This window comes from Hoplias malabaricus, unplaced genomic scaffold (genome assembly GCF_029633855.1).
Source record: "Hoplias malabaricus isolate fHopMal1 unplaced genomic scaffold, fHopMal1.hap1 scaffold_97, whole genome shotgun sequence".
Classification (NCBI taxonomy): domain Eukaryota; kingdom Metazoa; phylum Chordata; class Actinopteri; order Characiformes; family Erythrinidae; genus Hoplias; species Hoplias malabaricus.
Window position 1 is genome coordinate 86284 of NW_027100821.1, and position 17038 is coordinate 103321.

The window sequence follows — 17038 nt, forward strand, 5'->3', positions numbered from 1 at the left end:
TTATTATAGAAAATGAACAAAATATCTCCTTTCACCAGCGGTGTCCAGATTTAGCCCCTAAAATAAGCTCATCCCCTAAATTCCTCTCATAAATATGTAACTACATAAACTCTTCTAAAGAAGCAGGTTCAGAATGATTTATAAACATTAATTAAACATTAAAGCTAAATTATAACCCTTGTACTTGTAATAACATCAGTAATAACAAGTAAAATAAAAATATATTTTAAATCATTTTAATGATTGCATTTGTAGTGCATTAGAAATAATTGGCAAGTGGTGAGACATATCACTAGAAAGCACTGTTAACACATTTAAAGCAACTGTGCAAGTAATTAATGCTAGCTCTACTCCCCATCACACCACGGACATGGTGCTGTCGGGGTTAACTCTGACAGGTCTGGAGCTCTTCCTCAGGTCCTGCAGCTGTTTGGCTGGTTTACCCACACCTTCCTCGAACCTCCTCTCCACCACCGGGAGCACCGTCTCGTGCAGGAACGCAGCGTTCTGGAGGATGAAGGCTTTCTTTTCAGACTCCTGCTCACAGCGAAGGCTGTAGTCCACGTGTTGAACGGCCACCAGGATGATCTCCCTCAGGCTCTCGAGGAACACCATGTGCAGCTCTGGAAAGTAGAGCTTCAGTCCTTCTTCCAGGAAGGCCATCATCTGCTTGGTGAAGGCCACCACAGTGTAGCTGAGGTTGACCCAGCAGTCGTCTCCGGTGTACTGCTCGAAGGTGCTGACTCCACAGCTCCGCATTTCGTCCTTGAGCTTGGCCAGCGCCTCAGGGGTCATTAGGTTCATTCTCCTCCACATCTCCTCCGAGTTGCGATGTTTGGTAGCCTCGATGATGACGTCCTTCTGGCTCTGCAGGGCGGCTCTGATGTCTTTGACCAACAGCGACTGCATGATGAAGGTAAGGTCCAGGCCAATCTCGCCCAGCTGTCGGCAGTGCTCGCTGGCAAACTTGACGCATTCTGCGGCCGTGGATAAGCTCTCTTTGCTGTCGAACACTTGTTTGCTGAAGGCATCCACAAACATCCTCATAGCAGAGCGGGACCACACCACAAAGGCGGAGTAGCAGCCCGTGTTCCCTGCAAAGTCAGTCTCAAACTCTTTGGCGGTCTCTAGCAAGCTGGTGAAGAAGATGTTGCACAGCTTCTGGATGTAGAGCAGAGTGGCGCCTTCGATGCGCAGCTGTCGGATGGCCGTATGCACCGCAGCAGCGCGGTTCTTCAAGAACAGCTCACAAGCTTTGGTGGACTGTCCAAGCCGGATGAGCTGGGAGACGGCCCGGCGAGTGGCTTTAGGACCACCGCGTAAAGACCTATCTGGTGAAAGCTCAAATACCAAAACTTCAGTCAGCTGCCGGACACGCTCGTCCACTTTGGATCGAAGCTCTTTGACCCGTGGAGTCACCGGCTGATCTTTAAGATACTCGTTCAGCTTATCCAGGAGGTCCACAGCTCCCTCAAAATCTCTCTGAGCAATGCAGACATCAAGGTCCTCTGGCAGTTCTTGGATCCACTCCGGACTTAAGTCCACAACCTCCTCCGATTCCATAGGTTCCTCCTCATCAAAAGGGTTAGTGGAGACCTCAGATCTGACCGGCGACGTTGGGACCTCCTCCTCTTTCTTGTGCTTGTCTTTGGCCACTTTGTTCTTCTTGGTCTCTTCTAGGATCTCCAGCCACTCCTTCTTAATCTTGCTGTTCTCCGCCTGGAAGATGCGGCTGTCGGGGAACATCAGGATCTTGAACATGTCCTTCATGGGAGGGTTGTCTTTGACGTTGACGACGGCGAAGCTCTCCAGGTCGTACAGGGCGTTGTATTTGTACTTGACCGTCCCGCGTCTGTTTGCCAGCCACGTGGCGATGAGGAGGCAGTCGTTCATCAGGAACGCGTGAACCTTTTGAATCTGGGACATGTTGTCGGCATCATATTCGAACAGGTCTCCGTTGTAGACCAGGTATCTGCCCGGTGCTTCCATGATGTTCTTGCAGCCTTCCACCTTCTCAAGCAGAGTGGTCAGGGTCCTCTGTTTGACTTCCTCCGTCTCCTTAGGAAAAGCAGCGAGCATTTCTTTAGCAGTTTCGTCTTTGTCTGTGGACAGCAGGGCCTGGGTGATACTCTCCATGATGCTCTTCTGCTCGGTCAGAATGTGGCTCAGTTGGTACATCTCACTCTCCAAGTAGGAGATCTCCTTGGCGGTCTCAATGAACTGCCTGTAGTTCTTGTAGACATTCTTTTTCAGATTCTGCGCTGTCTCATCGGCCAGGCTCTGGATCTTCTGGCGGTGCTCCTGCAGGTCTCTGTCTCCATCAGACTGCTGAGAGAGCTGTTTCACATAATTCTGAGGGTCGAAATTGGCAGATTCCAGCTGCTTCCGCAGCCTGCCTCCTGTGTCAGTCATCTTGGGGCGTTTACTGTGCCTGAAATGTTGGGGGAAAGTCACTCTGTGAGTCTTAATAAATCGTCGAAATCAAGCCACCATTTCTGTTTGCCGACCAAACCTTCTTCCTCCTCCGGAAAAACACAGACAACGCCTCCTGCTTACGTCAGAGCACGGGACTCCCAATCATAGACCAAGAAAATAGGCAAAAATGTCTATTCTCACATAAAAACAAAAACACTCACTATATATCTTATACTATATAGTTCACATTCAATGGAAATATGTTATAAATTAAAAAAACCAACAGCTACGCTCCTCTATTTACGTTTTTCGGAGGATCACATATCCCGGCATGCGCTAGCGCAAGCCATTGAATCAAATCATTTTACCCAGCTCAACGTTATAAGTCGACTCCTTTGGTTCAAAATATGATTCTTCATTTAGAATGACAAACAATCGCCCTAGCTTTTTATTTTTATATTGTTTCTCCTTCTAATAAACGCCGTTCTCTAGATACCATACACATATACCCTCAGACTGTGTTCAGGTTTTCTCTAAATAGGTGTAAATAAATATTAGTTTAATAATATTGTATAGTCGCAGCCTTTTAATTTAGTTTTAACGACAATAAAGCGAAGGCAATATTCTTACACGACGTGATGACATCAAAGTATTAAACAAATACTTTAGTATAAGTATAAAACAAATATAAAATATGTTTTAATTACATTTTACAAAAAAAAAAAACCTTAATGCGATTCGACTCGCAACGTTCACTTTAAGACTCATGAACCGACTCAATGAACTGACTCGTTTGTTAACGGTGCTAAAGCTAAGCTCGGAGACGGATTCAAACATTAGCTGCTTATTTACGGTTAAAGAAGCCATATAAAGCGCTATATAAAGGTTGTATTTGACAGAAAATTGTTAACGACTTTTAAAATAATTTTAAATATAATGAAAATGAAGGTTCATTTAAAAGATACGTCTCGCCGGTTCAAAAATTAGCTTCAGCCTACAAGAACGTACATTTCTACAGCACATATTTCTCTAGAGCTGTTAACCGCTCTGTCCTGAGAGAACAGGTTTGACTGTACGACAGAGTAATGGAGGCGGGTAAAGCGGTGAGAATGGGAAAAGACAGCGCCGTTTCCTAAATAAATACAATAATAAACAACAACAACAAACAGCAATAAAAGCGAGGACTCGTAATGGAGGATGAAGACTTTATACTGGCTCTACAGCTCCAGGAACAGTTCAACAACGAAGCCCTGGCTCCTTCATGGACAGAAGAGACTGAGGAGTCTCCCTTTAGTAAAAAACGGAGAGTCGACTCCTCTGAGTGTAAATGGCTTTATTCTTATGTAGCTATATAACATTGTGTACATGCAGCCATTTTGTATCCTCTGCTACTGTGGCAATGACAATAAGCTTGCACCTGTCTGTCTGTCTGATCTTAGTTCACCCCGTGCACCGCAAGGCCCCTCTGTCCATCGTGGATGAGAAGTGGGAGATGCTGGACCCCAGCCCAGATGTGAGAGCCATGTTCCTGCAGTTCAATGACACGTTCTTCTGGGGGAAACTCAGCGGTGTGGAGGTTAAATGGAGCCCTAGAATGACACTGTGAGTTACTGACGAAGCTGCGTGACAACAGCCTCATGTTGTGGAAACATTGCTTATGTGCCTTTGAAGACATTTCCATTATGTGCTTCTCCAATAAGTGAAATTCATATGAATCAGTTGTGATTGTAATTAATAAAATACAGGTTTTTTTTACTGTTGGGGACAGGAGCCTGAGACATTGCTTTACTGTAGATTTAAGAAAACTGTTAAGTGTTTTGGAAGCCAAGTACCTTTAAATGGTGTTTTCTTTTGATCCAGGTGTGCTGGTGTGTGTTCGTATGAAGGGAGAGGTGGTCTGTGTTCAATTCGTCTCAGCGAACCTCTGCTGAAACTCAGACCCCGAAAAGATCTAGTGCAGGTTGGTACACGAGTGCCGAACACGTATGAGACTGTAGAGTAATAAGGCTAGACTCCCTTACCCCAAGTTCCGGCCACTTTAATTACAATATTGGAAATCTTAGCTAATGGTAAATAAATAGAAGTACTTTACTCACTCAAATCAACATTTTTCAGGAGTCAAATGTGTGTAGATTAATGTCCAACGCTTTTGTTGAAGTAGGTGCCAATGCTGCTAAGATTACTAGCGCCCGCTAACTTCAGCCACCTCCCCTGCTTGTGACAGTCAAACGAGACCGTTACTACCACATTCAGTGGTTTTGAGAGGTTCGCAATGAGATTACGTTTGTCCTGTGTTGGTATCCGTACTCTACATGTAAGGATTAAAATGGCGGTAGATTTTTCACCTCAGAGAAAAGGAAGCTAACCGCTAAGCTAACTTTTACACTGAGGTAAATATCTGTCGTGAAATGGAAATGTGTTGTGTTCTACATGCAGTTTTGCACACAAAGAACTACAACACTGTTAGAGACACTTAAATATTGTTTAGATGTGTGATTTCTTGCAAGACTGATGTTCAAATGCCCTACTAGGGCATGAACTTGTGTTTTATTGTTTTACCCAATGCGTATAATTGCACCATATACGGCAGTGGCCGGAGTTAGGGGACGGCTGGAGTTAGGGGAAAGACTGATAGTTATTACTTGGTTATCTGGAACAGCAGTTTTGTGTTCTACTCCCGACATGGAGCACCAAACGAGATGATGAGTGGTCGTCTGAGTGATAGCAGAGTAGTGCTTCCTTAACTGGATAAATAAACAAGAACTGATGCACGTAGATCATTTTCAGTCTACCATTTGAAACCTCTGTGATGTTTTTCCTCAGACACTTCTGCATGAGATGATTCACGCCTTGCTGTTTGTGACCCAAAACAACCGAGACCGGGACGGCCACGGGCCAGAATTCTGCAAACATATGCACAGAATAAATAATGCTAGCGGAACCAACATCACGGTATAAATTTAACAACTGAGCTATTATTTTTTTCCTATTGTTTTTTAAAGATTTTGTAAAGAAATAATCATTAGTTCTTCCTGCTCTTTGCCAGATCTACCACTCCTTCCACGACGAGGTGGATGTTTACCGGCAGCACTGGTGGCGTTGTGACGGCCCTTGTCAACACCGCAAGCCGTTCTTTGGTTACGTGAAGAGAGCGATGAACCGAGCGCCCTCTGCCAGAGACCCCTGGTGGGAGGAGCATCGTCTAACCTGTGGAGGAACGTACACCAAGATCAAAGAGCCTGAAAACTACGGGAAAAAGGGCAAGAACGACGAGAAGAGGGACCAGAATGCCTCCAAGAAGCCTGCAGGCAAAATGAGGCCTGCCAAAAGCAAAGAAGGTGAGTCAGTACATGAAGCTGATTCAGGTGAATTGCCCTTAAGGGTTGAGAAGGTTTTTTAGGGAGATTTGAGCACCAAACATTGCTTATTTACAGTTCTGTATTTAACCTCTGTTTCTTTCTGTGTTTTGTTTCAGGTGCAGGTTCTCAAGACATCAGGAATATCATTCCTTTCAGTGGCAGGGGTTTTGTTCTCGGAGGGAGCTCGCAGCCATCAGCATCCGTACAGAAAGCACCCAGCCAAAGTTCACAGGGGACCCCAGAGGAACCAGCTAAATCCTTACCTCGAGACTTTACCGTCTCACCGCAGCCCGGCCACAGTCTTTCAGACCGGAGGGTGAGCCCTGACAACGTAGTCACTCTTCCTAAACGGTCCGTCAGCAACACCAAAGCCTTTATCAACATTAACGGCTCTCCTGTGAGGATCACAAAAGACAACAGTAGCTTGATGAGACCCAAACAAAGAACGGTGCAAGATCTATTCCAGGCCAAAGGTCTAAACTCTCCTGAGAAAGCAACTAGTTCTGTAAGTGCCTCAAAATATGCTTCAGCATCAAACCAGCCTTCAAAAATACCACCTCCGGGTAGTGCCCTGGGCCTAATACCCTCTGGGCATCCTTCTCCAAGTACAAGCTTCACCAAAACTAACCAGTTTAACAAGAGCACCTCTCACAGCCCTGTTGGACCAAAGCCTGCTTCTGCAGGGCCACTCCTTTCAAAATACTTTGGCAGCCCCAAAAATTCCACAGCTTCCAATTGGTGCCAAAAAACGACAAGCACCACTAGCTCTTCTACTTTGAGTGCCAACGCTAAACACCTCGGACGCTCAAACACAGTTCCTCCGGCCCCAGCGTCCCGAAGCCCTCACAAGCCAAGCGTGGCTTCCCCAGGAGGCAGGAAGAGATCGTGGGAGGATCGCAATTCTTCACACATCTTCGATTTCTTCCAGAGGGAGGTCAGGCAGTCCGCTTCCACCTCCTCCAGGGAGCAGAGAGAAGAGGCAAGGGCTGATGGTGCGATCACTGCGGCAAGTAGCGCTGTCCATAACTCCACTGCTGTCACTGTGCACTGCCCAGTGTGTCAGAGCAAAGTGCTCGAGTCCCAGATCAACCAGCATTTAGATTCCTGCCTCATGTGATCAGAGGACTGAGACTGTGTGGGTCTTACGGTGTTCTAACGCACTGGTTTTTAGTACTTCGTGAGGACCTAATGAGCAACGAGGGCTTTTACTGGTCCTTGGAAAAAGATCATGTTTTAGTTACTGATGATTAAATTGACATCTAAAAATATTGTTCCACTACAGTCCTCACAAAGCGAGTAAAACCAACACCGTAAAAGCGCTTGTGTGTAATTGAATGCCTTTGTAAGTGTGGGAAGGTGTTTGAAGTTTACCGAGATTGTGGTGGTGATTTAATCGGGTCAAAGTCAGTAGCGTTACCCTTTCATCCAATGATTGATCAGTGTCATCAATTATTAATGAGCCTCTGTGATGTATAATGCAGTTCATTTCTTGGTGAACCTCAGCTGGTTTTAAAGCACATTGGGATCAGTGCTGAGTTTTAAACTCTGTTTCGCCTTAAGGTTTTAAATCTTGTTCCGACTCGTTTTAAAAAGTAAACCCGGTGCGTTTGAATGACAGCTGACCTTTCCGTCGTCGTCTTTGGACACCACTGACTAATTCCAAGCGTCTAATGGCCTCCTCACCCCGAGGGAGCCTTGTCATTTGGGTAAGAGCTGTGGGATTGGTCAGCGTTAGAGTGATTGACAGAACAGTTGGCTGTCTTGACGCTCTTTTCTGCACGTTCAGCGGTATTGAATTTCACTCAGTTGGCTCTTCACCAACAGAGTGGACAGTGTCATCATCATCAGTGTCATCTCTGATCCCGTCTGTTCTTCTGTTTACAACGTCATCGTCACGTACCCAGCCCGCTGTGTCAGAGGAATCATGTCTGTTTACAGCTCAGCCCCACCCCTGAATCTCTTCGTACGCCCAGCGGTTGTTTTTGCCTGAAGGAATCGTACGTGGAATGACGTCTTAAATATCTAACACACACAAACGTCGCTCAGGTGACACTGCACTCTCAGGTGTGACATACTTCACTGTTGTGTAATGGAAGAATGCCTCCTTCATGCCTCATAACAGGCATCATGTTGTTCCAGGAGCATTAGCTACAGTGTGTAAGTTTGGATTTGGATGTTTTAGCTCTGTATAGATGTGCCTACATTTCCATTTGCTTTTATTCTCTGTTTCCACAGTTTCAGGGCGAGACATGATGCTGCTAAATTTTCCTTAAGGTTTATTTCAACTGAAGGTAATGTGTGTTTGGTTTATGTTCGTCTCTGTTCCATTTTGTGTCGATGTATGAAAGTTATAAATAAATCCTGTTGTGCACTACACGTCTTTCAGTGTCTTTCACCAAGTTATTGTAATGACAGTGTTGTTCACAAAGGCTCACACACACTGTGTGTACTGTTATTTGTCAGAATTGGCAGAAGACGTTGCTCATTGGGAAAATTCATTCATTCATTCATTATCTGTAAACGCTTATCTAGTTCAGGGTCGCGGTGGGTCCAGAGCCTACCTGGAATCATTGGGCGCAAGGTGGGAATACACCCTGGAGGGGGCGCCAGTCCTTCACAGGGCAACGCACACTCACATCTATGGACACGGAGGAAGGAAACCCGCACAGACACAGGAAGAACACACAACACTCCTCACAGACACTCACCCAGAGAAAACCCACACAGACACAGAGAGAACACACCACACTCCTCACAGACAGTCACCCGGAGGAAACCCACACAGACACAGAGAGAACACCACACTCCTCACAGACACTCACCCGGAGAAAACCCACACAGACACAGAGAGAACACACCACACTCCTCACAGACAGTCACCCGGAGGAAACCCACACAGACACAGAGAGAACACCACACTCCTCACAGACAGTCACCCGGAGGAAACCCACACAGACACAGGAAGAACACACCACACTCCTCACAGACAGTCACCCGGAGAAAACCCACACAGACACAGAGAGAACACCACACTCCTCACAGACAGTCACCCGGAGGAAACCCACACAGACACAGGAAGAACACACGACACTCCTCACAGACACTCACCCAGAGAAAACCCACACAGACACAGAGAGAACACCACACTCCTCACAGACACTCACCCGGAGAAAACCCACACAGACACAGAGAGAACACACCACACTCCTCACAGACAGTCACCCGGAGGAAACCCACACAGACACAGAGAGAACACACCACACTCCTCACAGACAGTCACCCGGAGAAAACCCACACAGACACAGAGAGAACACCACACTCCTCACAGACAGTCACCCGGAGGAAACCCACACAGACACAGGAAGAACACACCACACTCCTCACAGACACTCACCCAGAGAAAACCCACACAGACACAGAGAGAACACCACACTCCTCACAGACACTCACCCAGAGGAAACCCACACAGACACAGGGAGAACCTCCAGGCCCCTGGAGCTGTGTGACTGGGACACTACCTGCTGCCCCACCGTGCCGCCCTCATTGGGAAAATGAAAATACAATAGAAATGCATCCTATTTGGGCCAAAGTTGACTCCATAAAAATCATGTTTTTCCACATGATTCTCCCACAGTTTATAAAGAAAACAACTAAAACTGCGAGGATATTAGCACTCAACATTTCAGTATCAAAACTGGACGAGAAAAAGCAATGTTCCAGCTGTAGTTTGTTCAGAAAGTGTGTCCACAGATCTGACGTGTGCAAGCTTCAATACCACAATATCCAGGTCATCCAGGTTACCGTCCAGTAGCCTCTGCCTCTATCGTCCTTCCTTTGTTTTCAGATAATACCGCCTGGAAGTTGACACACGTCCTTGTCTTCCGGTGGCATTTGGCTGATGAGATTGTGTGATTACACGCTCTAGCCCTCCTCCGGCCCGAGCAGGCTGTGAGTCCCGCAGCTGTGTGCGGTGAAGGCCATTGTACTGGCCACATGGTGTTGGACAGGAACGCTTTGTCTCCATCTGCGGCAGGGTGTGGACGTGTGTGTGTTTCAGAGCTGCGCTGAAGGCCATCTGCTCTCTGCTCTCCTGCCCTGACCTCACCGCAAATCACCAGTTCTTAGGATTCAAGGCCCTCACAGCTGCGTCTGTGCGGTGACAGACGTCCACCCCACGGAAACACCACGGCGTGTTTTCTTATGTTTACTCAGTCCTAGTTTAGAGCTGTTGTGGACAGTTTTGTTCCTGTCCTGAACAACATGTATTTATGAGCGCATTGTGGAAGGAAACATCACTGAAGAACAGAAAGGGGGTTAGGTTCTTTAAAAAACAACAATTAAAATAATTTTCACGTGTAAATGTAGATGGAAACTGAGGTTTTATATTTCCATAATCACCCTACATCATAAATATATTTTAAATAATAAATAATAGAATAAGAAGCTATATACACTTATAAAAATCATATAGAAATTAATTATAAATAATTGAATTTACATATGTTTTATCGTTATTTAATTTATTCGTGTTTAATCGACTGAATATAAACAGACCAGACTAATTCATTCAGGAGATTAGTAGATGATGAATATTCATGAGCAATCCTCTATGCGTCATAGTTGGCCACGCCTACTTAAAGGGACACCAACGGTCGTCTTCAGCGCGCAGTGATTTGGCTCTCAGTGCTGAGCGCGGCGTTGTGTTGGAGGGAGGCTGGGCGTCGGTTTGTCCTCAGTCCTCCGCCTCGAGTCGTCGTTAATCCTTCGGTTAATGTCCATTTGTTGCGGAATATCGCCGGTAAGATGAACGGAAAGTCAGCGACCGGGACGCCGGCCTGTATTGAGGGTCTGCCGCCGCTGCCCAAGAGCCTGAGCGGCTTGCTGAACTCGAGCGGCGGCTCCTGGAGAGACATGGAGCGGGTCTACGTGAAGAAGACCATGATCCAGGACGATCTGAGCCGCGGGAGAGCCGCCGGGGACGGCCTGCTCCACAACAAACCTGCCAACCTCGACGCGGCCCTGGCCCTGCTCAGGAAAGAAATGGTGAGGACGGGTGGCGTTGAACCTACAGTTAAAGCCGGGGGAGAGAAAGGAACGAGAGCAACAGCTGATTTTGCTGAGGGCTTGTTTTGAATAGCTGGATTTTTCCGATCCACCTTAAATTGTTCAGCGGTTAATGTTAACAAAACACTTCTGTTGTCGCTATATATTTAAATGTCGTAGATTTCAGGCCAAAAAATCCCTGTACAGTGGAGATATCCAGGGTGTCTTCTTATTCGAATGTTTCAGTCCACCTTAAAAAAGCTGTAGTTCAGTACACTATCGATATACAGATCACTGTAAGGAGCAGAATCCCTCTGTTACTATAGCGACACGGGGTTTATATTAGAATTCCCCGCTCCACTTTAAACGGCAGAGTTAACGGCTGTCTCTTTACATTTAGAGCGAAATCCTAGTTTACGCCTGTAATCTTCTTAGACGAGATTTTCTGTACTTCCTTAACTGCAGCACAATTTAAGGTGGAATGAGAATTTGAATAACAAGGCTGCTGTGGACATGTATGCTTTGCTTGTGTAATATCAGTGTTTTGAATATTTACTAGAAGCCAGTAGCGGCTAAATTTAAGGTGGAACGAACTATTCGTACGAGTCATCTTTATTAATCCGCTTCTGAAGCTAGCAATATTTGTATCGTCAGTGTTTTGAAGGTTTTAAAGCCTAGCGTAACGGAAATTGCGCATTTTATTATCATTGTATGCTACTTTAAGTGTTGCTAACTATATTAGTAGTTGGTTTATTTTGTAATATACTGTGTATATACTTTAACATTCTCACAGTTTGTATTTATGTGTTGGTCTTAGTTATTTACTTAACACTCACACACCACACTCCTCACAGACAGACACCCAGAGGAAACCCACACAGACACAGGGAGAACACACCACACTCCTCACAGACAGTCACCCGGAGGAAACCCACGCAGACACAGGGAGAACACACCACACTCCTCACAGACAGACACCCAGAGGAAACCCACACAGACACAGGGAGAACACACCACACTCCTCACAGACAGTCACCCGGAGGAAACCCACGCAGACACAGGGAGAACACACCACACTCCTCACAGACAGTCACCTGGAGGAAACCCACGCAGACACAGAGAGAACACACCACACTCCTCACAGACAGACACCCAGAGGAAACCCACACAGACACAGGGAGAACACACCACACTCCTCACAGACAGTCACCCGGAGGAAACCCACGCAGACACAGGGAGAACACACCACACTCCTCACAGACAGTCACCCGGAGGAAACCCACGCAGACACAGAGAGAACACACCACACTCCTCACAGACAGTCACCCGGAGGAAACCCACACAGACACAGGGAGAACACACCACACTCCTCACAGACAGTCACCCGGAGGAAACCCACGCAGACACAGGGAGAACACACCACACTCCTCACAGACAGTCACCCGGAGGAAACCCACGCAGATACAGAGAGAACACACCACACTCCTCACAGACAGTCACCCGGAGGAAACCCACACAGACACAGGGAGAACACACCACACTCCTCACAGACAGTCACCTGGAGGAAACCCACGCAGACACAGAGAGAACACACCACACTCCTCACAGACAGACACCCAGAGGAAACCCACACAGACACAGGGAGAACACACCGCACTCCTCACAGACAGTCACCCGGAGGAAACCCACGCAGACACAGGGAGAACACACCACACTCCTCACAGACAGTCACCCGGAGGAAACCCACGCAGACACAGAGAGAACACACCACACTCCTCACAGACAGTCACCCGGAGGAAACCCACGCAGACACAGAGAGAACACACCACACTCCTCACAGACAGTCACCCAGAGGAAACCCACGCAGACACAGAGAGAACACACCACACTCCTCACAGACAGTCACCCGGAGGAAACCCACGCAGACACAGGGAGAACACACCACACTCCTCACAGACAGTCTTCCTTGGTTGTCTTCAGGAAGACCCAAGATCAGTAACATGATTAGAATCATTAGTTGCTTGGAACAAATGCCATAAATGTAAACAACCGTGTTGATTTGTTGATTTGTTTGCTGTTTCTTTGCCACTGTTGTTCAGGTGGGTTTGCGGCAGCAGGACATGTCTTTACTCTGTCAGCTTTGGTCTCTTCACGAGTCCATCCAGGAGTATAAGGGCAGCTGTCAGGACCTCTCAGTGGGCTCCAGCGGAGACGGACCCTACGGCATGGAGAACGGCTACTTTGACGAAGACGACGAGTACTACACGGAGTCCGGCGTGACTCCCACCGAGACGCCAGAGGGTCCAGAGTTGTCCCCGCAGAACGGGACGTCCCAGAACAAGTGGCTACACGACTCCCTTCACGTCACAATATGAGAGACCTTGACGTTTTCGGCTTAAAAACATTAGCCTGCAGCTGGACGCCGTTTCTCCGTGGGACAGAGCTGCGACACTGCTTCTGTTTCGCTGGCTTTTTTTATTTTTATTTGTTTTGTCTTCCTTTCTGCAGACTTTTTTTTTTCTATAGAAACTATAAATCAAGATTATTTATTATATAATACACTATAGATTCTTTTTTTCTTGAGTTAATGGACATTTTTAAATTTTATGAGTTTGTTTGAGGAGTGAAGCACATCTCGTAATATTCACGTTTACACTAAAACGTATAAAAACGACACGGTTGATCTAGTCATGCTCCACCCACCAACAAACATCTAATACTTCTTCTCAGCTTAAATTTCCATACCCTACCAACTGGGGCTGTGTTGAACTAGGTTGGAAATGACCACCGTGGCCCTGTCCCAAATGAAGCTGTCAGTTCCAGACGTTCCAGAGGGCCACAAGACTGTAGAGCGCCCCGTTTCTCATTTTCCAATCAAAGGGGAGGAGTGCCTTCAGTGTGGAACACAAGGACGTGGGTTCAGCAGATGCCCACGTTTCCTTGGGTCGTAGTTTGGTGAATTAGGAGCTCTGTTGAAAAACAGGTCCAGCCAGAGGTGCCTGTGGAGACCGGATCACACGAGCATGTCTCAGCCTTGATGGTTTGTGCCCTGGAGGTCGGCGTATTGTTGACGTCCCCAGAGCGTAGGTCCACGGGGCTTAGGGCTCCATTTGGGACTGGGTTAAATGGGTTCATATCCTGCTGCAGCTAGCCGACACAACCCCCAAAACAAAGTATCATTTGAAATAAATGGCATATTCATGCCATAGAGGTCGTTTGTAGGCGGAGCATGACTAGATTGATAATGAGTGGTGTGAGTAGGCAGTAATATGCTGATTCTGTAGGAACACGTTGTTGACCTTATTTGGTCTTAAACAGCAGCAATCCCACGAGACAAGTCAGAGGTGTTTGGGGTGAGATGTGCTTTTGTTTTGTTTATGAAAATGTGAATGAATATATTGCTGGAAATGCTACCTAAGATTCTCCAGGGTGTAACCCCCTCAACCCCAAGCAGATACTCCTCCTTAAACAGTGTGAAGGATTCTCTCCTCAGCTGTTCCTCATCTCTAACAGCTTCTGTAGCCTCCTCACGTATATTCTAATGAAACCACAGGCGATAGCGTCACGTATGTTCTGAAGGAATGTGTGCAGAGTACACAGCTTTGGCGGGATTCATTGAGGTTTAGATGTTGTACCCAAGCAGAACAGAACGACCGTTACATGAGTATATTATGCATATTAATAAGGGTGCTAACATGCAGTCTTCCTTCGGGTTTTTAAATTCCATAGGATCATTGTTGGTGATGTTCTATCGGTTTTGAATCCGTTCTTCCTCCTGGCACGCGAACCAAAGACAAATGCTGTGCTTGTACCCTCCTCGTGCGGCTGTATATCAGCTCCCCTCGCTTTTTCCTCGGCGGATGGTTCTTTTTATTCGGTACCGCTCGAGGTGGACAGGGTGAGGTGACGTGATGGGGCTTGGCAGTTGTTGGCATCACGTCTCAAAGGATAAAGGTCCAGTTCGCTCCTGGAACGAGTGCTGAGTTTACTGGGAGCGGGGTAGATGTAGACATCGGAGTCGGACTGATACTGTAATTAGACTTCTGTAACTCGTCGTAGGGCCGTTATAATCGACGTTGGCTCAGTAAGACGTGGCCGTTAGCGGACGTATGATCCTCGTACGAAACTAAAGAAGCCTACTTCAGACGTCAGATGTGTTTTGGCTGTTCCTCTACATCTGGGATGAACGTTACAAGTTGTACATCAGATTTATCATCAGACTATTACTGTTAATAGTGTGGTACAACAAGCCTTAGGTGGATGATACTAATGTACTCTGTATTCAACAAAGAAAGCTCTTCTACCTCTGCCTCAGACTGTTCCTCACATCAGCAGACGCTAATGAATGGCTCTTTCTTAATTCCCAGCACTTGACTTTAAGTCTTAGCTGAGTTTTCTAAAGCTTTTTTCGCAGAATAAAAACGATTAATAGTGAGATGAGTGTCATAAAGTGATTGTTGTAGAACACCGTGTGTGGGTTGTTTTTGTTTGTTTGTCCTCTGTTCTGAGTTAATTTGACTTCTATATGCTCTGCCCTCAAATGCATCGGTGTGTATCTACGGTTGAGAGTACGGATGCACAATACGAACACGTTAGTATCAAAAGTGCTTATATTTTATTGCTGTTACTACATTTATCTTAGAGAAGTGTTCTATCTCCCTCTGTAAAGCTAATCCCAGTAGTTCCAGTTGCTCTATACAGGGGGTCCTCGACTTACGACGTTGATCCGTTCCTACGTCACATCGTAAACCGATTTTCGGTGTAAGTCGGAACATACGTACACACTGTACGTAACTAACGTACTGTAAGCACTTATCCTATCCTTACACCTATCCTCCTCGGTCCCGAGCCAAACACGAAGTTCACGTTACGATGTTTATGACGTAAAACCACTTAAGTCCAAACAAGTCTTTATACAGTCACTGGGATATGTCGTAACCACGAAACATCGTAACTCGGGACTAACGTAAACTCGAGGACCTTCCGGTATTTATAAGTGTCTGAACTCACGTAAATATTAGCCCGCAAACAAACATCCCAAAAGTAGCTACGAAATCATTTTTTCTAACAACCCAATGACAGCAAAATCCACAGCTCAATTGCAATTGGTTAACAAATGTATTTGTGGGCGGAGCTTTGCAGTCAGTAGTTATTAGTGCTGCTCTTGTCCTATTTAAAGCAACACTAGGTAAGATTAGAGCCCCTGCCATTACTACTTTTTCAGGCTCAGGACTGCGGAGTCTGCACTATGTACATTTTGGAGGCTCAAACCCCATGATAAACATGAATTACACTCTTCGACTGTAGGGGGAGCCCAAGAGCAAAAATGACCAAACCGTACCTGGTGTTGCTTTAAGTTGACGGGATGTGTGTGTGCTCACCTTTAACAGTCATCACTGACCGAACCTCACTTAGTGCCTTCTTCTCGGCCCGGACGTAAACACCGGGCTGTTATCGTACGTTCTGGATTTGCAGCCCTCTTCCTGTGAATAACGTGTAACATCAATGACAGCGTGAACCGAGTGTACAGCACCTAGCAAGAGCTGGTAGAGCGCCACGAATGTTTCCTCGCCTGTCAGCCATCGTAGTTTCCCCTCGTGTGGACGTCCCATTTGTTCAGAGCAATGTGCAAAAAAGATGGACTGATTGTTTGATGGTTTCCGTGCCCACGTGGTTTGGTCATGAGATGCATTCCTACAGTTGTTTGTGTGCGGTGAAAGGGAAATGACCGCAAACGATGGCAAGCTTTGTGCTTTCATTAGTGCTGTTTTTATTATTGTTATTTCCATTTGTTCCGTTTGTTAATATTTAAAGATCTTCAAAACACACACTCATCCGGAGCGAAGTTTGTGTTTGTGCGTTCAACGGAATGACCTTACTACTGTAAGTTTTGGAGGATTGGTTTTGTATGCTTTTGTATATGTAATAATAATTATATTAAAGGAATAAATCACATCAGATCAGGAATCATCATTCGTCTCTTTCACTGATGTCTCTGGGCTGTTATAATGAGAAACACTGTTTATAAGCTTCCAGTGACAATGTAAGACATTCAGTTAACTGTACACTCTCAGAAATAAAGGTACATTATTGTCACTTTACGTTCCCTTACTAAAGATACTAATACTTACCCTTGAAGGTTGTGTGTTTTCATCCCAAAGCTCTTTAGTCTGAAGTCTAATGAGGGTCTAAACTAGAGCTGGGCAATTAATTGAAATCGA

At 46.1% G+C, this 17038-nt stretch overlaps 3 protein-coding genes across 3 annotated transcripts; 2 read left to right on the forward strand and 1 right to left on the reverse strand.

Annotated features, from left to right (window-relative positions):
* Positions 1-257: 257 nt before the first annotated feature.
* exoc8 (exocyst complex component 8) lies at positions 258-2565 on the reverse strand. Its single transcript, XM_066658707.1, has one exon. It carries the CDS (start codon positions 2410-2412, stop codon positions 358-360), a length of 2055 nt encoding a protein of 684 aa, XP_066514804.1. The 5' UTR covers positions 2413-2565; the 3' UTR covers positions 258-357.
* Positions 2566-3216: 651 nt separating this feature from the next.
* sprtn (SprT-like N-terminal domain) lies at positions 3217-8139 on the forward strand. The gene is made up of 6 exons (XM_066658710.1): positions 3217-3738; positions 3855-4017; positions 4276-4375; positions 5239-5367; positions 5462-5753; positions 5891-8139. Exons 1-6 carry the CDS (start codon positions 3606-3608, stop codon positions 6889-6891), a joined length of 1818 nt encoding a protein of 605 aa, XP_066514807.1. The 5' UTR covers positions 3217-3605; the 3' UTR covers positions 6892-8139.
* A 2229-nt stretch (positions 8140-10368) lies between these two features.
* On the forward strand, positions 10369-16805 carry fam89a (family with sequence similarity 89 member A). Its single transcript, XM_066658708.1, has 2 exons — positions 10369-10817; positions 12917-16805. Exons 1-2 carry the CDS (start codon positions 10578-10580, stop codon positions 13190-13192), a joined length of 516 nt encoding a protein of 171 aa, XP_066514805.1. The 5' UTR covers positions 10369-10577; the 3' UTR covers positions 13193-16805.
* The last annotated feature ends 233 nt before the right edge of the window (positions 16806-17038 follow it).

Coding starts and splice junctions, on each gene's coding strand:
- exoc8 (XM_066658707.1), bottom strand. CDS start 2,412: ATGACTGACACAGGAGGCAGGCTGCGGAAGCAGCTGGAATCTGCCAAT.
- sprtn (XM_066658710.1), top strand. CDS start 3,606: ATGGAGGATGAAGACTTTATACTGGCTCTACAGCTCCAGGAACAGTTC. Junction 4,376..5,238: donor CCCGAAAAGATCTAGTGCAG/GTTGGTACACGA, acceptor GTTTTTCCTCAG/ACACTTCTGCATGAGATGAT. Junction 5,368..5,461: donor CTAGCGGAACCAACATCACG/GTATAAATTTAA, acceptor GCTCTTTGCCAG/ATCTACCACTCCTTCCACGA.
- fam89a (XM_066658708.1), top strand. CDS start 10,578: ATGAACGGAAAGTCAGCGACCGGGACGCCGGCCTGTATTGAGGGTCTG. Junction 10,818..12,916: donor CCCTGCTCAGGAAAGAAATG/GTGAGGACGGGT, acceptor ACTGTTGTTCAG/GTGGGTTTGCGGCAGCAGGA.